Consider the following 27,484-nt stretch of genomic DNA (forward strand, 5'->3'; position numbering starts at 1 on the left):
CCAACGGATGCAGTGTAAGGGAACCAATTCGATTTTCCTTTCACAAGCAGCACTCCTACACCCTTTTGGACTAAGCTGTGTTTAAAATTCTGCCCCACTGACCTCAATGTATCGCTATTTTTTTTTCTGGCATTCTGTGTTTTTATTTCATTCGAAATCCATGAGAACTTCATCCCGATTGGTGGACAACTGTCCCCGTTATTTCCAACAACAAACAAACAAATCCATGTTTAAAAAAAAAAGAAAAAAATCAGCAACGTCATGAGTCCATCGACGAATACCGGTGTTGCTTTTGCTCAATCCTCTCTCAACATCCGGAAGTAGAAAACTATGAAATAAAAATACATTTAAAAAAAATCTAGTTCGTTCACCCATGGAACATCATCCGGGAAAACGATTTCGGAACTCAATTTGAATCGTCCCCACAATGAAATAATTGTTGAATTTAGCAAAAATCCAAACCCCTCAGACCAATGGTCAGGCATGCCCAAGCACCGTAACGACGTTGGTGGACAGTGGACATCGGGTTTCATGCATAGCAACCTTTGGCAAGCAATGAGCCAACATGTTTTTCTTCATGTAGGTGGGACCACAAGATGGTGATTAGCCGGAAGATGGTGCCACTGGTGTCATTTTTGGCTGCTCTTCGCATCCTTACTGAGGGTAAGTCAAACGTCTTGGCTATTTCTTTGCAGGATCTGTGCGCCAAATGGATTACTACCTGTTTGGATTCACTTGGATTAAATAATTTTAAAATAATCACTCAATTTCTTGGAGTCAAGGTCATGTAACCTTAGACCTCTAAGGCGCCCTTGATCATAACCCCAAGCCCCCTATTTCGTATCTCAGACATTTCAAGGATATTATGAAATGGAAGATATTTTTTTAAACAAAATGACAATTAGTTACATTTCATTCGATTAAGCAAACATTTTTTTTCTTCAAATATGACTTATAGAATTTAAAAGAAAATGGGACTTTTCAATTTTGACCTTAGATGACTTTTAAAGTTGCAGTTTAGTGTAAATTGCTACAAAGAAAACTCAGCAATGTTTAAGCGCAAACGTAGTTAAAGTAGTAAATTCGTATGAAATATTTGTTGGTGGAGTTGAGTTAGCTATTTCAGGAGGGAATTTTATGTACTTTAGTAAATAAATTTTACCTGGAATAATTTCAACACATGCAACGCATTTTATTTTAAAGTTGGTGATGTTAGTTACACAAAACATAATAAATTTACATCGAAATCGCTACACAAGGACTCTGCGAAGTTTCACTTTTTTCTAAGAATATTTTCTCAAGTAGCTCTAAAATAACATTTCAATTTCTATTGTAAGGAAAAAATTTTGCTATATTTTTTTCCTTGTGAGAGAGTTAATACAACATTGGAAAATCCGGCATTTACAAAAATGTTCAAATTATTTACAAGTAGTGGTGCCCAAAATCTTTATACATTAAATTTATAAATACAAGAATTAAAGAGAAAATGAAAACCTAAATTTTTCTACCACTTAAGATTTGACAATAAATTTTATGAAAAACTCCGCAAGAGTTGGCAACTACGCGGGAGTGTTACTCTTCCTTTTAAAAATTAGAATGAGCAGTTTAAACCAATAGCAGTAAAAGTTATGGAGTTTTAGGATTTCCTTTACTTTTTATAAAATCTCGTCAAAAGATAAATTTTTTTAATGAAAATACAAGTTTTCACATTAGTTTAGTTCAAATGGATAATCTGTTTATCCTGAAAACAAATCTGTAATTAAATAATTTCGTAACTATTTTTTGATATTTTTCTGGCTAAGTAGTATACAAAAGTTTAATCTTTTCATATTATTTATTTTCAGCTGAAGCCAAATTCATCATAAATCAAATTTATTAAACAACAAAAAAATAATAAATCAATAAAAATAAATAAATAAAGGCAGTAAACTTAGTTACCATTTCAGATATTTTAGAAAAATTGCCTTTCAAAGACGGAAAAAGTTGATAACTCATATAAATGTTCACTTAGATGAATTAAGTTTTTTGAAACACATAAATTATAAAGATCTTGGTCAAAGCAAAAACAGAGAAATGGTGAGCAGCGTTTCAGAGCCTGTTTAGATTTTTCTCCCCCCCCCTACACATTAAAACAACAAAACCAAGAAATTAGCATTTACCAAGTAATTTCTTGAAAATATTTTTGATTTTTCACCTTTTCTTTTCTTTTTTTTAATCCCTTGGGGACGGGTGATTCAGAAAAACATTCGTACAAAATCAGGATCAGGACGTAATTAAATAAAAAAACGGTAACTTAAATGTAGTCGTTTCTAATTTGACAGACTTACTTTGCTTTTACTTTAATTATTGTTAGTTTAATCATAGATATAATCAATGTTAATTCAAAGTATAACTAAATAGTTTTATTTTGAACAAAGTAATGGTGAATTAAATAAATCAAACAATTATAACTCCGCCCACAAATAAACTGCTAAAGAAATACTTTGATTACCAGTTTTATCTTTTTACCCTGGTTGATACGGTTTTATGCTGGCACGTATTTGTGACAGTCGGCGCGAAAGGGTTAAAGGAGAAAAAGATTACCTTTTCGTTAATTTAAAAAATAATTGTAGCGAATATAAAATTTCCTTTTCATCGATTTAAATTAAAGTAAAAATGCATTTGATTCAGGAGAATTTCAAAAATGCTAGTAAGCTCTGCTCTTTGGATATATCTTTACAAGTGGTAGTTTTATTAACAGTTGTGTTGCCCTCCACTACATTTAACTAATTCAAATATTTTTAAGAAACCTATTTAGAAGAGTAGTTTCAGAAAAGTTATTTATCTGCGCTCTTCGGAAATAAGTTTTCAAGTACAGTAGTTTTGTTAACAGCTGTGGTGCGCCCTCCACTACATTTAACTAATTTAAATATTCTTAAAAGAACTATTTAGAAGAGTGAAATGCTGCTTAGTTTAGCTCTATGGAAATAAGTTTTCAATTAGTATTTTTATTAACAGTTGTGTTGCCCTCCACTACATTTAACTAATTCATTCTTAAGAAAGCTATTCAGGAGAGTTTCAGAAATGCTATTTATCTGCGCTCTTTGGATATAGGTTTACAAGTGATAGTTTTGTTAACAGTTGTGTTGCTCTCCACTACATTTAACTAATTCATTCTTAATAGAGCTATTCAGGAGAGTTTCAGAAATACTGCTTATCTGCGCTCTTCGGAAATAAGTTTTCAAGTAGTAGTTTTGTTAACAGCTGTGCTGCTCTCCACTACATTTAACTAATTCATTCTTAAGAGAGCTATTCAGGAGAGTTTCAGAAATGTTAATTAGCTGCTCTATTTGGAAATAGGTTTTAATGTAGCAATTTGGGTTTTGAAAAGTCTACCATCCTAGAAAATATTCTGCAAAATGCGTAGTAGCTGGAAGGCCTGCTTATATAAGGATACACCATCTGATGGGAAGTAATTATTTCTGAATTACAATATGTGAAAAAGTCAAATAAGATAATTATCTTTAAATTTAAAAACATACTATCTGAAGGAAATGATCGTGTGTCAATATTTTTGGTCTGGTGACTTCTAAAATCATTCACTAAATTTTTGGTCTTTACCCTTCCAACCAGCGGAGATTACTTTGTTTTTTGTTACATCTTATAAATACAAAGTACTAAAAATGCTACACTGACCCAATTTATTTACCACAATTACCGAGAGAAATAATGAATTTATTAGATATTTCCGCAAAATGGTATATCTCACCATTCATTGCAAACAAATTTGGTTGCCATAAATTTACACAGTGATACAGTACAACAGCTTCGCCTTGTTCAATGACAAAAAAACAAGAATATTTACCATATCTTTTGTCACAGTAACATCTGATAGGATGTCGGATAAAATAATTTACATATAGGGACAATTCGATGCGTTAAGTATTTGTTTGGTTATTAAGCATTGTTTGTTTTTTAGATTAAATAGGAAGGAAGGAAATAATTATTAAAAATCGAAGGTCAAGTACGTGAATAGATTTTAAAGACAAAATAGTTTAGAGCTTATACTTTTTCATCAACAAATTTCAATCGAAGGAAGCAAAAATATCATTTGCACTCGAAAAATAGATATATTAAACATTCTGTCCTCCAGGAAGGCTCATAGTATTAAGAGATCTACAAAAATTAATTTTTTAGATGGTCTAATACATAACATAACAAATATACTTGTATAATCTTGTAATCTTAACTTAAATTAAAATTTATATGTATTATTTAATTATAATTTATATGTATATTATTCTCTTTTAAGTAAAAAATAGAGGTAGATTTAAAAAAGTAAATATTTTACTTTTGTCATTGTTGATTTGTCTATTTCAGTGTGAAATATAATTTTTACGCTTCTAGTATTTTTTTAAGTTTTGAAATGAGTCAGTTCAGATCGTGCAGACAAGCGAGAAGGTCAAAATCTACAGATTTATGATTTATTTAAATTTTATAACCGTGTTCTTAGATCTAAAATAATGCAAATAAGTGCACAATTTAAAAAATTTTGTTTGGAAATAAGCCGAGCTTGGAAGATTTTACCTTAACTCAGAAAAATATCGGTATTTCCTGCTGAGTTTTATAACCATAAATTATTAAAAGGCTAAATATAATATTTTTCACTTATTTTAACCTAAAATAATACAACTGCAGTTTACTCTCGATATCTCAAAATCGAAGGTACTCTGAAAAAAAAATTGAGATACCGAGTTTTCGAGATAACAAGTTCAGAGCTAAATATGGTCTTAAAAGTAGAAAAAATATTCTAAAATATGACTCTAAAAAGTAGAGTCATGATACATGGTTGGTGAACAGGGGTGGCCAAGCTGCTTGATAGTCGAGCCATATTTCAAAATTTGAAATTTTTCGCGAGCCGCAATTAAAAACGTATTTAAAAGGTATGCAAAAGAGGTATTAAAATTTTTTTTACAGACATTATATTTATTGAAAACATATAAATAAAAGTACAAAATATATGCATTGAATTTGAATATCAAAAATTAAACACATTTATTTTACTTCTCTTGATAATTCCTTAAAATTTGGTGAACAATTGGTGACAGCACTTCGCAGTAATTCTTTGAGATGCTGGTTAGTTAATACTGATCGGTGTTTGGATTTCACGAATTTTAAAGTGGAAAAAAATGATTCCCATAAGTACGTTGTTCCGAATATTGAAATAATTCGACAAGCAACCTTTTTTAATTCAGGATACTTCGATTCTGGTACAAATTTCCAAAATTCAGCAATCGACGCCGACTTATATTTTAATTGTAGAGCTTAATCTTTTTGCATCTCTATCAATTCTAATTCTCCAGATGCTTTTTTGGATCATAATTATATTGGAAATGGAAAACTCACCTTGAATTATGTTAATTTCAAATGGATTCAGAAAAAAATCAAGAGACGATTTAAAATATTTCAAGTCTTGAATTCTCTTTTGGAATTTCGTCAATATCCATCTAGCTTTTTTAAATACTAGTTGAGTTTTTCGTGTTTAATCTGGGAACAATTTTTTTTTATTCTAGGAAAATGACAAAATATTTTATTTTTAATGTCCTTTTGAAAAAGTTGTAATTTAGTTTGAAAACTAAATATACACTGTGAGAAGTCAGATATTATTTCATCTTTCCCCTGCAATTAAAAATTGGTTTGGAAACAAATTCAAAATCGGTCTGGAGTCAGTCGATTACACCACTGTTTATGTTCGATCGAGCAGTTTTCGATGAGTCATATCATTCTTAACTTGGACGGAAATGAAATTTGTTACAACTTTGCACTTATTCTTTCATATTTGTTGTCAGTAATTTAAAAGACATTTTGAAACACATACGGAACGATAATAATTTTTTAAAATATAATAGCCCAAAAATGAAAAGAGAACTCAGGTACATTTATCGAGAGCCACAAATAATCCTTCAAAGAGCCGCATGTGGCTAGCGAGCCGCAGGTTGCCCCCCCCCCCCTGATATATAAGAATACCTACTTATAAATATGCATGTAATGATAGCTGACTATAAATATGTAAATACAACAATCATAATTTAATTTTTAAAAGTAAGACGAAAATAATTATGCATTAAATAGAAGGGAATTAGCTTACAATAAACTTACATTGTGATTTTTCTGAAAAAATTCTTTTTCTATTAAAAGAAAAAAAAATTTAAGCATAGCAAAGTTTTAAGAAGAAACTTTTCGACGCAGGCATTCAAATTAACATTAGGTGGATTTATAATACTCAGGAGAAAAATATTTTTTGGACATAACAAGAATTTTGAGAACATACTATAATTAACCCTTTTTAAGGCCGTGGTAAGTATACTTACCACCACGTTTTACCACTTTTAACTTAGGTTTCCATTTTTCAATAACTTCAGCTTTCTTGAAGTGAGTTTGAATAAAATTGGTAACCATTTGTCACTTTTAAAAAACGTATAAAATTTTTAAAATACATAATTCCTTTTGAAGTTTGTAGCATTTAAGGAATTTATTTTATAAATAAAGAAAAATAAAAGTCAGTAAGTTCCTAATAGGTCATGTTAAATATATTCACCACCAAAAAAATGGCATTTCTATAAACTAAATGAATTTTTTTTATATCAATTACTGTTCTTAAAACAATTTCAATTCCAAAAATACTTTAATTTACCTTTACTAGAAATAAAGGGCCCGTAAAAGGGCTAAAAAGCGTGAAAAATATGTCGAAAAAAAGTGGTTTTAATAGTGTAAGGAAGTCGTTTTAAATATCTTTTCATTAGCTTCTTTAAAATGAAAAATTCTATTCATAATATTTCGCCACAATATATATTTATTTAGAAGTCTCAAGCAAAGTGGTGAATAATAACTTATTAAAATACATTTTATATTCATAATTTTGATGACACATTTTTTATTACGAATCGTGCTTTTAAAAACCGTAGTATTAAATCGTTGCCCTAACAAAGCATTAAAAGTCACCATTTCGAAAGTTGACAATTTTATATCTTAACTTCAATGTTGTTTTTTAAATCTAAAAATTTTGTTTCGAAATCATGCTGTTTTTTGAAAACGATTGAAAGATAAAACCTTAAGATTTTTATAGGTTAAAATCTAATTTAACCTACCAATTAATAAATCGCTGCTGTCACGACAACTTTTTCCCTTTCAACCCAAAAACATATTTCTATTGTAACATAACCTTCTGGGTTATTAATACTTTTATACCTTTGACGCAGAATTTTTATTAAACATATTTTCATACTTTTTCATTATTTTGTAGGTCAAAATAAGTGAAAAATATTATGTTTAGCATTTTAATAATTTAAAGTTAGGAAATACGGTATGAAACACCTGTGTCTTTTTCTGGGTTAAAGGTAAAATCTTCTAAACACAGCTCACTTCCGAACAATAATTCTTTATATTTGCACTTATTTTCAGTTATTTAGATGATCAAAGAGAAACTCTTATTCATTATTGAAATTTCTTTAATTTACACAATCAATTATTGATGAATTTTTGAATATGAATGAAAAACGAAATTTTTCAAACGACTTTTTTTTGGATATTGTATTTTAGTACAAATGTAATTCCGATTATCTAACAGAATTTTTTATTAACTATTAGACTTTTTTTTAATAATTGAAAATACCAAAATATATTTTTGCTTGTAGTTAAAGCGTCAAAAAATATGCATAAAAGGAATTGTGCCCCTTCTGCGTCGAAGGATTAGGAACTTCTAAAAAAGATGGAAACGCTTCTATACAAACAACACGTAGAAAGTTTTTCTATCGGCAACAACAGTTTTGGGAGATTTTACATGGAAAAATTACTGGCACAATTTGGAGAGATCATGCTTGAAGCTTTTGGCAATGGTATCATTTTTACCCATGTAAATTCGGATCCACCAAAATGAGGAGATGATTCTAGTTTCATTGCAACAATTTTGAAATCATTCTATATGATTGTACAACTTATAATAAAATGCTATATTTTTACTTATTGTAGAAAAGGAAAGAAACTTTAAACTTCATACGCTCATTTTGGGATGCAAATTTTGCATAACCACCACATTTCTAAAAGCTTCTAGCATGATATTTCCAACTGGGTATACAGTTTTGCCAAAACAAATGGAAAACAACCCTAGTATTGGTTTACAAGCATCGAATTCGAACGCTATTTATGAACAAAAATGTAATAAATGATTAAAATGTTACTGTCGAATTTAAAACATTATAGAGTAATAGTTTACGAAAAAGTAAAATATTGACATGATTAAATGAAAGTTAGGGTTCGAATAAAATTAAAGGAATTTTGTTACAAAGGTACGAAGCGAAAGTGAATATCACAAGGACTTTCTCAATAATGAAATAATAATAAAACCATAGCTTGCTCAATTGAAAACGATAGTCATAAGAATTTTTTTAATGACTTAATTAAATGAAATTAAATCATAAAATATGAAGGTTAGTATTAGAATAAAATTAAAGGAGTCGAATTACAGGCTTTCAGCGAAAGCGAATATTACAAGGACTTCCATAAAAATGAAATAAATAACAATAAAATTATCGCTTGCTTAATTAAGAACGATAATCATAAGACTTTTAACTAAAATTTGTAAAATAATTTAATGATTTAATAAGGTAAAATTAAATTATAAAATATTATATTAATATTGGAATAAAATTAACGAAATCGAAATACAGATGGGAAGCGAAAGCGAATATCACGAGAACTTCCGCAAAAATCAAGTAAATAATAATAAAATCATAGCGTGTTCAATTGAAAACGATATCATGAGATTAAAAAGAGAAATCGTTTTAAATAAGTTTTAGCGTGTTTGAAAACAAAAAAATATATCGTTTGCATTCCTGAAACATATCAAATATGAAGTATAAAGCTTTCAATGCAATCCACAACATTTCTGAATATAAAGCGCAGAATAGCGGATTGTTGTTTACGCGTGACAAATGATAAAAAAAGAGATGCGAGCGTTGAAAAGAAGACGGCTAGGTGCTCATTCATGCGTCTATAACGGATGCTAACGTGGGTATATGGAAGAGCAATGCCCGGTTTGTATCGGCACCAAATATAGATTTGGAAACTAATGGAAGAAAGGAAAAATAATAATAATGTTAGATTTCTCCTATTTTGGAGTTATTTTTTGTCACGTGAGAAAAGGAAAAAAATAATAAAATAAATAAAAAGGTTCGGTATTTGGTTTTATTCTCTTGCAAAAAGACTGATTTTAAAATCGCACTAATATAAAGAGAAGTATTGTAGAAACGAACAAGGTATGCTGTTAGGGGAACTCTTGGTTAGGTCAGTGCTCGGTAAATTTTGCTCCAAAACGTCGCTGGTAGGCCCTACAATCCAAATATAAACCTCCTTATCGAAACGCAACAATATCACATCTGGCTCGCTAGCTATAGTTTAACGCGTGAGTTAAGTAAAAGGTATGAAATACCCTGGTGATCGAAATCCGAGCTGTGCAGATTATCACAAAATTTGCATATTATTTTCAATTGTTTTTTTTTTTTTTTAAATGGAGAAAGAATTGCAAGCTTAAAAAACCGTGGGGACAATTTAAAATAATACGAAATGATTTCTCATCTTATATAATCTATCTTCTTTTCATCTTATAAAAATATATAATTTTGAAATTTCTAGAGTTCGATACCAGAAAACAATTGGGTATAATATAAAAAAAAAACACAACTACTTCCACTTAGTAGGAATAACATTTACCATGACGCAATGCTAAATTCTATGCCACTATCCACATAAATGCCACTGTCCACATAAATCAATTATTAATCAAAAATCGAATATCAATTACTTTTCCTTAAAATGCAATAAAATCTGGCGAGCAGATATTTAAACGATCAAACACTTCGCTTGTTTATTTGTGGCTTGAAGTTAGGCTCGCAGAAAATGCCGTTCATGGGTTAAATTTAGTAGGAATAACACAACCTGTGACGTAGACTATAGTATACCCAATTGATTTTGTTAAATTTTCATTTTCCTGGTTATCGTTTTATTTGTCTAAGTACCTGTGAGGTATGGTAATGAGTTTCATAAGAAGAAACTTTAAATAGCTGCAGATTAAAACACCATGTATTACTATTCCGTTCATTTCTTTCTGTATAAAGATAATATTTTATTTTAACATTATCACTGCAATTAAAATTCTCTTTCTGATTCAACTCAAAAGTTTTTAACTACGCGTGTTGCTAGTGATCTTTGCAAAGGGAATTTTACGAAGTGGAAGCATGATAATAATTGAGATATAAAACTTTTGCACTTTGAGTTCTTTAAAATACAGAAATGTCATCCTACTCCAAACAGCGGATAAATATTTCAAAGTGGTAATCTTTCCGCTTGCTTTAGTAATTTCGATTTAATGGATCACCACTACTTCTTAGTAATTAAAGGCTTGTATAATACACCACTACGCAATTAAGCCTTTTAGAAAGTTGCCAGTATTAACCAAAAATTGGCTAATTTTAGTTTGTTGTTCTCTAAAATTCTTTCAAATATTTTACATAAAAAATGACCCCCCTATAAAAAACGACAGCGAAAATAAGTCTTTATGAACATTTGAAAGTGAAATTTCCGAATTCATCATAATATAATAACAACTTAGCATACTTCGATTTGACGCATGAGATTTTAATAAGTCTTGAACTCCAAATTTGCGTAAAGTGATCACTTCTCCAAAATTAAAAACAGAGCTCATGCTGCAGTATTTATACCCCAGTTTAGATCTAATTTGGAGTTGAAAGTGAGAAAGCTTTATTTGTCCATGATAAAACTAATCCTTACCTATGCTTTGCCTGACTGGTCAATTTATCACCTGCTGAGCTCGAAAAATTGACACGATGCAAAAATAAGATTCTACCATAATTGCTTAAAGTCAGATGGACATTATAGCGATCTAAAAATTGTCTTCCCAAACATATAGCAAAATTAAACTTTTAACTTCTTTATCAGGGCCATCGTAATAGCATGCAGGGCTCCCTGGCCCAATGTTTTAGACCTCCATAACTAGCCATGATGTTTAAAAACGACCTAAATAACTTCACATACATAAAATAAATCATTTTTAATATATACAATAATTTTAACAAATGTAACCTTATTTTGATCACCGCAAAAATTCAAAAAAGATCCCAAAAATGGTTTTTATTTTTATATGGTTATGTTATATAAAAACATGCAGCACTGTTTTTTTAAGGTAAGCACAAAAGAATGAGAAGGAACGAGAAAGGTAATTATTAAAATCAACAAAAAATTTGTGATCACCTTTTTAGGATCACTGGTTACCCATTGGTCAAATGCTTTTTCTTTCTGGATTGACTCCGTTAAACGCCGCAACATTTAAATATCATGGGTTGCAAAAACTGTCCTCATTGATGTTTGTCGTCGGATTCATATCCAGCCTATGTACGTGTCTCAAGACTTCGCAAAATACATTTCCTTCTTCAGCATTCATATTTATATCAAAATCACCGTCAAGACAGTAATTATAGGTTAATAATAAAAAGAATATAAAAATACTTGAATTATTATTATGATGTAAATACATTAAAAATGCCTGCTAGTGAAAATAAAAACAGCAGCGGTCACCATAGTAACGCATGCAGTGACGCCGCATGCGCACTGTTTACTATTACTCTTGAGCACAGTTAAAAAGTGTGTGGACGCCATCAAATCCAAATCAAGACCCATTTTGCCAATGGCTGAAAAAAGCATTTTTAAACCATGGATAATTTTTTTTATAAAAAATTGAGCTGTTAACGAGTTGTAATCCTCAAATAATAAAATAATTTTAAAAACCATGGAAGCTAATTAAAATAATTAAATTGAATAAACACAAAGGTACAACAAATCAAAACAAAATTCACAATATATGAATTATTTTGTCATAATGAACAGTTTCAATGCCATGGTAGCTAAAACTTTCATTGGAACGTAGAAAAATAGATTTCAGTTGCCTTAAGTTTTCTTGGTGATAAACTATTCAAATTATTGTTGTTTGCATGCTAATCAATCACTACTTGTAGAAAAAAATTCGCACTTTATTCAATAGAATATATTTATTTAAAAAAATATGTAAGGTAATGTTGTTTATTATTGTCTTTTTTTAATGCAATTCATAAAAAATAAGATTCTCAGGGATCCCTTGAGTGCCTAGGGTCCCCAGGCACTGCCCGATTGTGCCCATGAGCAAAGAGAGTACCGTTCTTTAGGCAAGTCCAAACAAGCATGGAAGTTGAAGTTAATAACTTTCCTTTCGATATACTATTTTCATATGACCGACAGCAGCTTACTTTTGTTGAGATGGGCATCTACAAATAATATATATATTTTTTTAAAAGTAATATCTTCACTTTGAATATTGTGGTAAAATGCTCCATTTGCGTTTAATTACATTAATAATTCTCACTCCATAGTTAGAAGTCCATGATGAAGGGAAATAGCAGGGCTCGTAGTGTCCTTGAAAAATTATGAAATATTAGAAAATAAAATGTATTTTTTATAAATTCGTGTCCACACTACGATAATTCCCCCCCCCCCCAAATAAACATATCTGAGCCGCGATGGCTTAGGGGATAGAGCGTTCGCCTTCCAATGAGGTGAACCGGGTTCGCATCCCAGTCGATACGAATTCCGCATACGGCTTGCACCGACCACAGTGCTGACGAGAAATATCCTCAGTGGTAGACGGATCATGGGTTAGAGTCCCCTTGCCGCCAGGCAAATCGGGGAAGGTTCTCGTGGTCTTCCTCTCCATGCAACGCAAATGCGGGTTAGCTCCTTCAAAAAGTCCTCCCCGAAGACAAATTTCCCCCAATACTCGATCCAGGAGTTCCCTTGTCTTCTGGATTGGGTTCAAAATGACAAGGTTACGGAGTTGAACATTAGTAGTCGTAAACCCAAAAATTGGGTCGGCTGTTCAACAACGGTTATTTTTTTGAAATAAATAAATAAATATATAAAAAAAACATATCTAGTAACAAAATTGCAGTTTTCGTATTTTGAATATTAAATTGAGAGCTAATAAAATTAAATTTTTTACATTTTAATTTCTTTAAGGACAGTTTGAGCCCTGAAATGCGGTCCGCGTGTAATCGTAGGCACTCTGTTGAAGAATTAGGAATATTTATATAAAATTTATGTAATCTAAAGCAGTAAATAACTATTTAGTCAGAGGCAAATAAGCAAACATTTTTGCTGTGGCACCGCGTTTCCATTATGGAATAAGATTTAGTCGATAGATAGAGGGTTAACTCTGCAAACATTTATATCAATAGGACTTTTTTACATTTATTAAATTATTTAAGAATAGTAATTGTCAAAATCAATAAAAAACCATTTTGCAAAACTAGAATAAAAAAAAAATACTAATGTAATTTTTTTAAAACTCTTTCAAGTAAAAAGCAATCTGCTGAGGAAAATCAGAAGATTCCACTTCATTGCCTTTAGCTTTAGGCAATAACTTCAGATTCAAATGTCAAATTCAGATTCAAATGTCAAATTCAGATTCAAATGTCAAATTCAGATTCAAATGTCAAATTCAGATTCAAATGTCAAATTCAGATTCAAATGTCAAATTCAGATTCAAATTTATATGATTGATATATTATGGCACTGTCTTGTTTCAACAAAATAATAATAAATCATTTGTATTAAAAAAAAAATTTTGTTTTCAAAAAATGGAACTGTTTCTTTTCAAGAACGCTAAGCATAAATGGATTATTAAAATAAATTATTCAGATGCTAAATTGTAAAATTATTCTATTTAGACGTTAACGTAAAAAATTAATCAAATAGCAATAACGAAAAAATTCGATTCGACATAGTAACCCCAATATTAATGGTAATTTTATATTGCATTAAGTAGGATTGTAAAACGAGTGGTAGATAATTAATGCACAAATCAAGAGGGAATTTTCTTACGTTAGCTACAAATTAGTAGCTTACAACTATTTAGTAGCTTACAACAACAACTTATGTGTTACTTGCCAAGCAGATGTAATGGATTCATTAATGTTTGTAATTAATTAATGTTCAAATCAAGTGGGAATTTCCTTACGTTAGCTACTACTTGGTAACTTACAGCTACAATGTACGTTAACTACTTGACAAGTGGATCTAATAGGTTCGTAGTTCACTAATGTTTAAATCAAGCTGGAATTTTCTTATCTCATCTACAACTAGGTAACTTACAAATACTTAGTAACTTACAACTACAATTTACGTTAGCTACTTGACAAGCGGATGTAATGGGTTCATTGATGACTGTAATTCATTAATGTTTAAGTCAAGCGGGAATTATCTTATGTTAGCTGTAACTTATTAGCTAACAACTACTAAGTAACTTACAACTACAACTTACGTTAGCTACTTCCCAAGCGGATGTAATAAGTTCATTGATGTTTGTAGTTCATAAATGTTTAAATCTAGCGAGAATTATCTTACGTTAGTTGCAACTTAGCAACTTACTACTACGACTTACATTAGCTACTTGATAAAAGGATGTAATGGGTACATTAATTTTTGTAATTCATTCTAGTTTAAATTACGCAGGAATTATCTTACGTTAGCAGCAACTTAGTAACTTACAACTACAACTTACCTTAGCAACAACTTAGTAATTTACATCTACAGCTTATGTTAGCTACTTGACAAGCGGATGTAATAAGTTCATTGATGTTTGCAGTTCATAAATGTTTAAATCTAACGAGAATTGTTTTACGTTAGCTCCAACTTAGTAACTTACAACTGCAACTTACGTTAGTTACTTGCCAAGCTGATGTAATAAGTTAAAAAAGCAAGTTAATTTACCTTTTCTTCACTTTTAGAGGATTTCTCGACGATTTGCTTTACATTTATACGACGTGTGCACTCCATTATAAATGCACAGGAAAAACGTGATGAATATTTTTTTTTTTTTACACTGGAGAACAATGTAATTAAATTTCGCGAAACGAGTATACTCACGATCTGATTTTCGTAGAATAACTAAGGCTCTAGGAATGAAAGATGTTTTAATTGTTTATACAGCTGCCATCGAATCTTGCGCCAATCTGAGCTATTGAAAGACCGAGTCGTTAAATTACCTATCAAAAACTATCGATTTATTTATTTATTTGAGAGATATATTTTAATATTTTTTATCACTATTTTTACGAGTTGGGGTGAAGAAGTAATAAATGGTTGTTATGTTGTCATATTTGATACCCTAAAAGTAATAATACGTGAGCCTAAAAATGTAAAGAAGTGGTGAGCAATAGAAGCTGAAAATCTAGAAAAGATTAAATCAGTATTAATCTTTTACATACTTCTTTCAGTTTTATTTTTTATTAAAATTGAAAATAATTTTTGTCACTTGTTTTTTTCGAGTTGGGGTATAGAAGTAATGAAGAGTTATTATGTTGTCATATTTGATACACTAAAAGTATATGAGTGATAATACGTGCGCCTAAAAATGTAAAAAGTGGTGAGCAATGGCAGCCGAAATTTTTTAAAGATTAAATCAGTAATACTCTTTAACCTATTTCTTTCAGTTTCTTTATTTATTGGAAGTAAAAACAATTTCCGTCACTTTTTACTTTTTATGCGAGTTGTGGTGAAGAAGTAATAAAGGGTTATTATGTTGTCACATTTTGATACACTAAAAATGATAACACGTGAGCCTAAAAATGTAAAAAGTGGTGAGCAATAGAGGCTGAAAATCTATAAAAGATTAAATCAGTAATACATCTTAACCTACTTCTTTCAGTTTTATTTTTTATTAAAATTGAAGACAATTTTCGTCACTTCTGTTTTTTTCGAGTTGTGGTGAAGAAGTAATAAATGGTAATTATGTTATCATATTTGATGCACAAAAAAAATGATAATACGTGCGCCTAAGAATGTAAAAAGTGGTGAGTAATAGAAGCTGAAAATCTATAAAAAGATTAAATTAGATGTTTTGTGTCACCCCTTTAATTTTTGTCGATTAGTTTTGTAACATTATGTATATTAACTGTTACATTCAATAATTACTGTCGATTCCTTTAAATTATTATTATTATTGGTAGATCCGAATAATTTATCGACATTTTTGTTAAACCAAATCATCAAACCTGTTTCCGCACCAATTTTCTCATATTCGCATAAGGTTTTATGAGAGATTTTTTTCTTCTTGATTGTTCGATTTCAGAAATAAAACTCTCACTTTTAACGGTAGCAAAACTAGTAGGATTAAGTATAAAAATCCATCAAAATTATTAAAGTGATAGCAAAATTTATACTGTAAAATATATATTTTGTTTTTCAGAAATTGATCAATTAATATTCTTGATCACACTAAAGATTTGGAAACTTTTTATATTTGTATTTTTTTATTTATTGTTACAACATACTTTTACAGGTTTGTGTGCTTAATTAAGGCTTTTAAATCTTTGTTAATTAGAGGGATGGCCTGGGATGCCCCTCTTTTATACATATATATAAGTCAAATAGGTCCCACAGTGGATTGATCGTTAGGACACGGTTCCCAGCAGATCATCGAAGTCAAGCATTACTGGTTGCGGGCAGTGCGCGGGTGGGTGACTACTTGGATCAGTCTGCGAAGGGGTCCGAGTGTGTGCGGTATCGATCCTCGTTAAACTGTTCTACCGTAAAGCGCTCGATTTCGCGTGCAGGTCATCGGGCCACCAAAGCAGGGGTGTCATTCCCTTTGCAGAGGATCAAAATTGCGATGGCATGTCTTCGAATCATCCTCAGGGATGTTTCCTAGACTGTCGAATAGAGCATTGTGCAGCTCTAGTGCGACGTAAATAAAGTATCCCCTTACCACAGTGTACCCCTTCTAAATTGTTCGTAACGCTGTGTACCACTAATAAAAAAAATGAATGCATTTTTTTTTTAAAAATATGTTTATTTTTATTTTAAGGTACAAAGTTTTATTAATAAGTTTATTTGCATCAGTGAGAAGGATGATATTGTTTTTGCTGTGATAACAGTTCATCATAATTCGGTTCTCTTGTAGTCAGTTTCAGTGTGAGATGCGATTCCACGTCCAATGTCCAATAATCTATTTCTTTTTTTCGAATTAATGTCCACGTGACTTCACTCAAATCTGAAGTTGGAAAAGGCAAAATATATTTCGCAACTTTTTCTGTTAAAACTGGATACATATTTTGCACTTGCAGCCAGAATGATGTTAAAGTACACTCCTCAAGTGTATTTTTCAAGAAGGGTAAAAATTATATTTTATAAAAATAATCAAAATAAGTAGAATTTATTACAAACTTTTACTATAAAAAAATTGCACAAAATGTAAAAATCAGAAATGGCTGTTGACAGCAACTGTTAACTTTGCAAAAAATAGCCAATAGAAAAATACGTATTCGCAAATTTTTATGACTAGCTTTGTTTTTAAATAAAATTATTCGAAATTTTCGTTTGTGGCTAGATATTTCGCCTACCCCCGCTGAACTGTTCCCGTACCTCTGGGGGTACGCTTACCACACTTTGGGAAACACTGCATTACCAGAAGTCTAATACATGCCAGATGAATATTAGCTAAATTGAAGTTTTTTCGAACTTCAAACTGCTTTTATGGGTAGTTTGCGTACCACTTGATTATTTTTGGTGGTTCTTCTGGAGCCTTGTAAATGCGTATTATAATGCTTGTAAATATAATGATACCTGTCGTAATATTTAATTGACTTCAAGTTTTTATATCATATTTCAAAATCTCAAAATTAGTGCTAAAAGGAGTAAAAGAATTTCGCATGATTAGAACAGAGCCGCTATGGCTCAAGAGATTGCGCACTTGATTTACCAATGAAGTTACCCAGGTTCGAGTCCCGGCGATGTCTGGTCTATTCAAAGTCTGCTCCCAACCACGGTGGTATGACCAGTGTTCTCCCTAAGCGTTTTTCGTAGGGCGGCCTACCCCACCTGTGCTTTTAAAGTAGAACGATCAAAACACATTCAATGGGAGTGTACCCCATTGTTTTGAATTGTACTTTGTATTTTTTTGAAGATTTTGACTTTTTTATTGCAGCTTAATTTTCTGAAAGAAAAATTTTTAAAAATTTATAAAGAGTTATTATTAAATAAGAATTAAGAATTTCACGTGAAAATTATGAAATGAATTAATCGAAAAATTAACCGTTTACCAACCGTTAAACGATAAACTTCCAAAAAGTTGAAGAAATTTGGAGCGAGCCCCAAAAGCTGTCGTGGAACAGACACAATGCTGATATTAAAAGCATTTATAATATTTAAAAAAAAAGCCGATCGGCCTGAGTAGGGATCAGGGAACTGACCTTGCACCAAAAAGGTTCTGGGTTTGAATCCTGGGCAAGACATGGATGTTCTTTCATTCTATCTATCATCTTTCATACTATCTGTCCTTACTGTGGGAGCAACGTTGGCCCATCTAATATGGTGCCCCTGAAAGAGTGGCGAACAAATCTGACCTTCAGATGCCTGTCTGACGAAAGGTGGGCATTAGAAGAAAAAATATTTAAAAAAATATTTTAAAAGAAAATTCTAGGTACTTGGAACAATAGAGAGATTTTATGCTGATCAGTTAATTCGAAGGCGAATTTTCCATGTAAAAAAATTATTAGAATAAATTAATTAATAAAAATTATAAATATGTTTCAATAGACAAAAAGTATTTTTAAGATTTTAATTTAGAACAAAAAGGAACTTGTTTTTTTATTTATTTATGCTCTACTTTTTCCTTGTTTAAAATCCTCCTTTTAGGAAAGAAGATTTATCGCAAAATATATTATTCACAGAATTATTTTTAAAATTTCCACGTAAAGAATGAGCTTATAAAACTTGGTTTTAGGTACGTTGTTTTTAACTTCTAAATAATTTGAAATTATGAAATCTGAAGAACGATAGTTTCAAGTTTTTTGAGAATATTATAATAACAGACTTGATACGGCATCACAATTTTTTCTTAACATTTGTTTCCTTACTATTTTCAGTAACCTTTCTTTAGAAATCACGCGTGGTGTTCATTTCTGAAAAATTAAATACTTCAAAGATTAAAATTGCATGTAGATATTAAGTTTTTAACAGATTGCAATATCTAAAATAAAAAATAAAAAAAAACTACTGCTTTTTACAATGAAACTTAAATTATATAATATTAAAAAATTAACTCAATTTCGTGAACTTTTCCCGTACGTATTTCATAATCAGGTCTGCCAACCACTACAATTTTTGTAAAATTGATTGGATTGGTAGGCAAATATTAACAAAGCTTTCAGAATCTCTGGCAATTTGCCAAATTGTTTAAAAGCATCGCCACGAGAGAGCTGGCACAAAATGAACTTCTAATTCACTGATATGTTGTGGAATATTTAGTGGTGTGGAAAATAATGCATTGAAACATTGTATGTATATCTATAACAGTTTTCCTAGAAGCTTTATTTTGAGGAAATTCGTCTTCTAAAATGCTTTAAAACGGGGACATTCTAAATCATTTTTCAATAATAACGCAAGGCGCGATATGGAACCTTAATATTGACCTATAATATTTTAATTGCACCACGTATTATATTCACATGGAATAGTGTACCCTACCAAAGGAATTAATTCCGAGCAATTAATTAATTCCAGAACTTAGCTATCACTAGAACAATTTTTACAAAAAGAAAGTTGAAAGCCCAGCATTATATTTTAGGGAACAGGCTGAGTCATCTCAGTTTGACTCAGTTAACTGTTTTTTTTTCTTCCTTAGACTATTAAATAAACTTTTTGTTACTCTTGAACCATTTTAATAACCTTCCAAAAAATACACAACAAACAATAGAAATTTTCCAAAACATTGTTCACACACAGCTAGTATAGAAGTGTTTCCATATTTCTGCCCAATCTCTGCACGGGCACTGACGTTTTTTCTGTTCGTTATCAATACCCAAAATATTTTTGTTAAAAAAAGTACTTTATTTTTTTTCCAGTTACATATCTTCAATTAAATATCAAAAATCGTTTGTATATACAATAATGAATACAGTGTCATAGGTATCTATTGCTTTATTTGTCATATGCATGCATTATTAATTGTTTGCTAGCAATACTACTTTAATTTTTTGCACGTAAATGCTTTTGCATTTCTAGAAAAAGAAATTTAAACAGTTTTATTTTACAACCGTCGTTGAACAGCCGACCCAATTTTTGAGTTTACGACTGCTTAAGTTCAACTCCGTAACTTTGTAATTTTGAACCAATCCAGAAGGTAAGGAAACTCCTGGATTAGTACCCCCAAAGGTATGATTTGTTATGGGGACATGAAGGATTTTGTGACTCGACAAATTCAACGTGCCTCAGTTACCATTTACTACACGGGGAGTCTTCGGCCGTTGAAGATCGAACCCATTACCTCTTTGACATGCACCCAGTGTCCTACCAACCAGGCTATCCAACACCTCCTAGAAGTAGTAAGGCCTCAGCACGGATCAATTTAGTAGTCCGATGTGACGAAGTTAACTGCGCAGTAGACGAAAAATAAGAAAGATGTTATTACGTTAGGGGTAATAAGCTGCGCAGTGGTTGAAAATACAAAATATGTCATTACGTTTGGACTACTAAGGGATAGTTATGGTAACCCGTGCTGAGGCCTGTTCTTTCTAGGAGGTGATGGGCTATCCCGGCCCCTTTATCACAATTAGCAAAATTTCAGGATATTATAATTGAGCGGATTACTGTCCTCATATGCTGGTTTGGCTAATTTCGGCGCCATTTTGAAATCTTCACTGGGACTGAACTGTGGCGTTTTATAAGAATTTTTGTATCCAAAACTTTAAATCAAATGAACAAAAACTTTAGTTAAAATGAAAAAAAAAATGCATTAAAACATTAACTTATCTACCACTAGAGTAAATGTTTGCAAAAAGCGTAAAATGTATGCAGCCCTGTTAATTAATTGCTTCTCCTCCACTGTTGGAAAGAAATATTTTGATACGAATCTCAAATGTTTGCGAGCATGAAAATAGCATCGTCCTATTTGTTTACTTTGGTACAAAATTTTGCAATTCAAATGACGGGCACAGGTGAAGCTAGGGTCAACATGCGGCGGATGACATCACAATGCGGGTTCGCAATTAGAGAAAGTGTGTCAACCCTGATGATATCGATTGCAATTGGAAAATATATTTCATGCTGACAACGCAAATTGAAATCTCGACGCAGGATGCAGAATGCATTGAAATTCCTAACAGCAACTAAGTAGTAATTAAAATGCGCGGGGACATGACCTGTATGCTAAAAGGCTTTCACTTTAAAAAGCGCTTAGTTGCAAACTCTATGTTGGTCAACGCCCTTCATGTATTGTTTTTTTTAATTCTTTTTTTACACTCAAATTACTGGAGTAATATTGTTGGGGATCTGCTGTCCTTAGAAATAGTTGTTCTATTCTTTAATTTATTAATGTCTAGTCACTAATTTACGGTCCTTTAACGAATCGCTCTCTTTTTTTGGAGAGTATGGATGTATGGACGCTCTTGGATGTACAGTACAGGGCCCGTTATCCGGAAATCGGAAAACCAAAAATCCGGAACGAAAATCAATAAATTATCCCGCAATTTTTAAAAATTTTTTTTTTCCTCATAAGATTTTAGGATTTTTCTTTCTTTTTTGAAAGATGTTTACCTTACCATAATTTCGGAAATAATCATTAGCGTATATACTTCATCGTTTTTTCTTCTTTTTAAGATTATTTCCCAATAATTTTTTTTTATAGTTGGGTTTAACAATAAAAAAACGGCCTTTTGTAGCGATTCAGAAAACCGGAAAAATCAGTTATCCGGAATAGCGATGGTCCCGATCGTTCTGGATAATCGGTTTCTTACTGTATTTGGTCGCAATTATAATGCACCCTTTTATTTCTTTCAAATTATGTTACCTGAACTGCTTTTAACTTAAATAAAATTTTCATATAATTAACTTTCATCTATAAACTATCTTGTTTCTGCAAAATACATCATGATGACACCCTTGCATTACCAGAGTTTTCTTTTTTTCAAAAAGGAAACCTCCTTTTTAAAAAAAACGCTACATATAAATGACCTAGCTGATTCCTAACCCAAAAGTGTTTCTGATTTATACCTATTTACACATCTAGGTAAAAGTACCATTTTTGACTTATTTTTTCAAAACATCCTTATTTCTGAACTATTATATCTATGTATTTAGTTTTGACTTAATTTCATTCAGGGTAAAATAATAAATAACTAATAATAAATAATAAAGTTGTCTAGATAGCAGCTGGGTAGATTTCTCAGATACATAAATAAATAAAAATAAATGTTGGCTCTTATAAATAAGCACTTAAAACATATGAACTTTATATCCAAACGACAAGGCTTTTATTTAATTTTATTTAACGTGAAAAAATATAAACAAAAAACAATACCTTACGTGTCTGGATAGCAAAGTCTGATGCGTAAACAGGTGTACGTCAAAAATTTTTCCTTTAATATTTGAAATTTTTACAATTTCTAAGTTAGCTCTATCGATTTTTTTTTCGGTTTCTATTCGATTCCGATTTCTTATTTTTTGATTTCTTATAATTTTTGGACTTCTTAAATTCTTATAATTTCTAGGTTACCAGCTCTACCGACTTACTTTCGGTCCTATTCGATTCCAATTTCTAATAATTTTTTTAAATTCTTATAATTTCTAAGTTACTAGTTCTGTCGACTTTCTTTCAATCTTACTTAATTCCGATTTCTTATAATTTTCTGATTTCTTAAATTCTTATCATTTCTAAGTTTCCAGTTCCATCGACTTTCTTTCGGTCTTATTCAATTCCAATTTCTTATAATTATCTGATTTCTTAAATTCTTATCATTTCTAAGTTACCCGTTCCATCGACTTTCTCTCGGTCTTATTCAATTCCAATTTCTTATAATTTTCTGATTTCTTAAATTTAAAGAGAGAGAGTTACTGTATATTACAGTATTTAAACTGTTCACTTACTTGAAACATGTATTGTAACAATGTTTTTTTTCCTTTCTTGCGCAGCTCAAAGTTGTAACAATGGTGTTGGAAAACTCATGTTTGAAAGGGTTGCTGATTACAAACTATCCGGTACTGGAAATAGTTTCGGAGGAACTAGAAGAGCCGAAGTAGTAAGTACTATCGATATATATATATTTAGTATATCGATATTATATCGTATATCGATATTAGTATATCGATATTCTTCAAAGAAAATACTGAATACATTTATTAAGTATTTCCTTACAACAAGGCTGGTTAAAGACATTTAAGACTGGTAAAAGACCCGATAAAACTGTGGAAGCTATCCAATTATTAGACATTTATGTTTTGTAGCAGTTTTCTTGATTTAGAAGTTAGAAATATGGTCCAAAATCCCAAGAACATTGACTTAAGTGTCTGCTATTGTTTCAAAACTACTTTATTTTTGTTTGTTTGTTTGCTGTTGAGGCAAAAATCCCAAGAACATTGGCTTAAGGGGAAGTTATTTTTTCAAAACTATATTTTGATTAAAATGATAGGCTCAAATTCCAAGAACAGTGACTTAAGAGAACGTTATTGTTTCAAAACTATTTTTAGTTTTATTTTTGTTTGTTTGTTTGTTTTCTGTTAAGGCAAAAATCCCAAGAACATTGGTTTAAGGGGAAGTTATTTTTTCAAAACTATATTTTGGTTAAAATGACAGGCTCAAATTCCATGAACAGTGACTTAAGGGAAAGTTATTGCTTCAAAACTATTTTATTTTTATCTATTTGTTTGTTTGTTTTCTGTTAAACTGCTAAGGTAAAATTCCCAAAAACATTGGTTTAAGGGAATATTATTGTTTCAAAACTATATTTTAATTAAGATGATAGGCTCAAATTCCGAGAACAGTGACTTAAAGGAATGTTATTCTTTCAAAACTATGTTTTAGTTAAGCTGTTCAGCTCAAAATCAAAACTTAGAGAAAAGCTATTATTCAGAATGTTTTACTTTTTTTCAACATATATATATATATATATATATATATATATATATATATATATATATATATATATATATATATATATATATATATATATATATATATATATATATATATATATATATATATATATATATATATATATATATATATATTAAATTCTCGCAAAATTTTCCTCTTTTTTGAGACCGATATATTGTTTTCAAAAACATTTTTTTACAAGCTGTATATATATATTTTAATCTTTCTAGATCACAAGAAAAGATCTTCCTATTAGGGTTTTATCTGAATGCATAAGAAGGTGCGCAGAAGATCGCACCACAACTCAACATGTGCCACAATGTAGATCATTTGATTTCCTACCAGGTAAAAGGATATCACCAGTTCCAACCCATGAGGGAAATGATATAGGTCCTGGTAGGACAAACATAGTCGCTGAGTACGAAGACTCCAGTTGTTATCTTTATTATGACCAAGCATCACCAGATGGTACCGAAACATTAGTACGACAACAGGATGTCTGGCATTTTAATGAAATTTGCATTACATGTAAGTTAAATTTATTTCCCCGTACATTGTATCATTTTTCTTAAGTTGCATTTGTGCCATTCATTCCCTTTTGGCGTAATTCGTTTGAAAATCACGAATTTTTTTTATAAAATGTTTAATTTTTATAGAACTCTATATTGATTTATCCTACAAGGATGTGTTATGTAGAAAATCAAAAAAAGCTAAAAATATATATCCAAACTTTTTATGTACAAAAAAATACCTGAAATTTGAGCAAGAAAGAAAGTACAGGGTTATTCATAATTCCCTCCGCCTGTAAACGCCATTTTTCTTAACTGCAACTGGCTTCAGTGGTGCATGCTACTGCCATCTACCGGCAACTGCTTAAATCAAAGAATACTTTCGGAATAATTTCATATGTTCTTTTTTGCCATATTCGTCTTCGTTTTTTTACCTTTGACGCTTTGAAACACCGGAGGGAATTATGAATAAACCTGTATATGTAGGAAGCATTCATCCACAGAATGTTGACAACGTTTTAATAAAAATATCTATGACAGATTTCATTTATTTGTTTAAATTGTGTCAACATGAATCTCAATGTGTGATTTTCCAATCACGCGAATACGACCCTCGACATTTGATTTAAAAAATCGCGTGAATACGGATTTCGATGCATAAATTTTAAATCACTTGTACACGAATTATAACAGTGGCTTTTAAATCGCGTGAATACAAAATGCGATATTTGATATAAAATCGTAAAAATGCGAAACACCATCTTAAACCGCTTTAATAGTTATTAAATTATGTGTAGATAATTTTAAATCGAAATAGTAGGAAATTTTAAATTAGTAGGAAAAGGCTTAAAAATGAATCTTTTTTTCCCCTCCGTAAATCAAACATGACAAACTTTCATCAAAGAGGCAGATTTTTTTTTCTTTTTTAGTAATAGTAAAAATAATTTCCGCAAAGATGGCAAATTTTCCTCAAACGGAATACAATGTGTCCAACTTTTTTGCTGAATATTTTATACAGAGGTAGAGATTCAAAAACTAAGGTTTTAAAATCAGATTTTTTGATAACTTCGCCATAATACTTCAAAACATAAATATTGCTACCAGAGCCGCGATGGCTCAGGGATAGGGCGTTCGCTTTCCAATGAGGTGAACCAGGTTCGAAACCAACGATGGCTGGTCGATACGAATCCGCATCCGGCTTGCACCGACCACAGTGCTGACGTGAACTATCCTGAGTGGTAGACGGATCATGGGTTAGAGTCCCCTTCCCGTCTTGTTAACCGTGAGAGGATTTCGTGGTATTCCTCTCCATTTAATGTAAATGCGGGTCAGTTCCATCAAAAAGTCCTCCACGAAGTCAAATTCCTCCCAATACTTGATCCAGGAGTTCTCTTGTCTTCTGGATCGGATTCAAAGTTGCAAGGCTACGGAGCTGAACTTTAGTAGACAAAAACCCAAAAAGTTGGGTCAGCTGTCCAACGACTGTTATAAAATAAAATTAAAAAAACTAATTAAAATATGACTCTCTTCATATGGTGCAACTTTAATTTTGAAAGGAATTTCGTTAAAAGCCTAATAATTTTAACACACTGTATCCGATAATTAAAACAAAGCCTTTCGTCGCCAAACCGGCGACCTTTTTTTTAAAATTTGATTTCTCAGGAATTATATTATCTATTTCGCTTGCATTTTGTGGTCTGCCGTGTAGATTTGCCCTCTTTAAAATGATGTAAAAAATTGTCTACCTTGCAGTTCAATTCATTTACTATTATTAAATAAATTAATAAAAAATAGTAAGTAGTAAAATAAGAGTTCCCTTGCCTTTTGAATTGGGTTAAAAATTAAAAGTGTACGGAGATGAACATTAGTAGTCGTAACCCCCCCCCCCCAAATTGGGTCAGCTGTACAACGACGGTTATTAAAAAAAGAAAAAACATAGCATAGGTACTACTAGAAAAAGTTTTACAAAAAGCGTTCGAAAATTGGCAACCCTGGGAATATTATGCCGGTCATGCATCCATTGTATACTGCCAATATTTCTAACTCTAATTAAGAATTAGCTTTCACATTTAAATAAATAACAAGTATCGTGTTTTTCGCAGCTAGCAAAGTGAGCACAGAATGCAGTAATCGACTGTACGTAATGGAGCGAACCCCGGGCTTCCGGTTTGAAGGAGGTAATGGAGACAGAGAGATATTTGCAGTGAATAGAACAGACTGTGAGAGCAAATGCATCAACGAAGAGAGTTTCAAGTGCCGCTCATGCAGTTTTGATAGAGCAGGATCAATATGCAGATTGAGCAGAGAGACGAGAGCAATGAATCCTGGAGGATTTACCTCTGATGCCAACAGCGATTACATGGAGAATCTCTGTCTATCAGGTAAGTACACACCCTGCAATCAGGGACCGATCAACACAAAATCAGGCCCAAGGCCCACCAAATTCTCCGTGGCCCCTTACAAAATATTTTGAAATTAAATTACTGGAGTTCGCGTAATATTTTAAGTAATTAGTCCTAACAATAGAAAAGAATCTTTGAACTGCATGATTCAAGATAAACATTCTAAGAAATTTTGAAAGCAGGCAATTGAAGATTATTTTTCTAAGATAAAGTTTACGTATCTATAAATTAGAGCAGAATATAAAACAACGAAACAATGTTAGATCAAAATAAAAATAGTTTGGGGACCACAAACAATTGAAATCAGTGATTTTTGAAAAAAATCACTGATTAGCTGAATTACCTTTTTATTGTAGGCTGTAATTATTTTTTATTTAGTACTTAAACCAACACAAAGCTATCCCACCTTTCATTAGACTTTTTAAAATTTTTTGAAGCCCCTCAGAAATTGTGGGCCCTAGGCCCTTGCCTACTGGGCCTAGGCGATAATCAGGCCCGGCCTGTAATAGTTCCATACCCTGAAAGCGTGTAACCTTGCGGCAACCTTGCTTCGGTATTTTTTTTTA

General features: G+C 31.2%; 2 protein-coding genes across 3 annotated transcripts in view; one reads left to right on the forward strand and one right to left on the reverse strand.

The window, feature by feature from the left end:
* LOC107451748 (UDP-N-acetylglucosamine transporter) overlaps positions 1 to 15,006 on the reverse strand; it is a 62,839-nt gene extending 47,833 nt beyond the window's left edge. Inside the window, exon 1 of the mRNA XM_071185463.2 lies at positions 14,851 to 15,006. Coding sequence (XP_071041564.1) covers positions 14,851 to 14,916 — 66 coding nt within the window. The 5' untranslated portion in view covers positions 14,917 to 15,006. The remainder of the gene's footprint in view (positions 1 to 14,850) is intronic.
* Positions 1 to 27,484, forward strand: part of LOC107451747 (no mechanoreceptor potential A) — a 72,122-nt gene that overhangs the window by 8,206 nt on the left and 36,432 nt on the right. For both annotated transcript variants that reach the window (XM_043044121.3, XM_043044122.3), the window contains exons 2-5: positions 584 to 663; positions 23,047 to 23,153; positions 24,238 to 24,535; positions 26,619 to 26,897. In XM_043044121.3, the coding sequence (XP_042900055.2) occupies positions 597 to 663; positions 23,047 to 23,153; positions 24,238 to 24,535; positions 26,619 to 26,897 (751 nt within the window). In that variant the 5' untranslated portion in view covers positions 584 to 596. The remainder of the gene's footprint in view (positions 1 to 583; positions 664 to 23,046; positions 23,154 to 24,237; positions 24,536 to 26,618; positions 26,898 to 27,484) is intronic.

The sequence above is a fragment of the Parasteatoda tepidariorum genome, chromosome 5, assembly GCF_982258835.1.
Source record: "Parasteatoda tepidariorum strain Cologne lab strain chromosome 5, Ptep-v5.0, whole genome shotgun sequence".
Taxonomy (NCBI): Eukaryota; Metazoa; Arthropoda; class Arachnida; order Araneae; family Theridiidae; genus Parasteatoda; species Parasteatoda tepidariorum.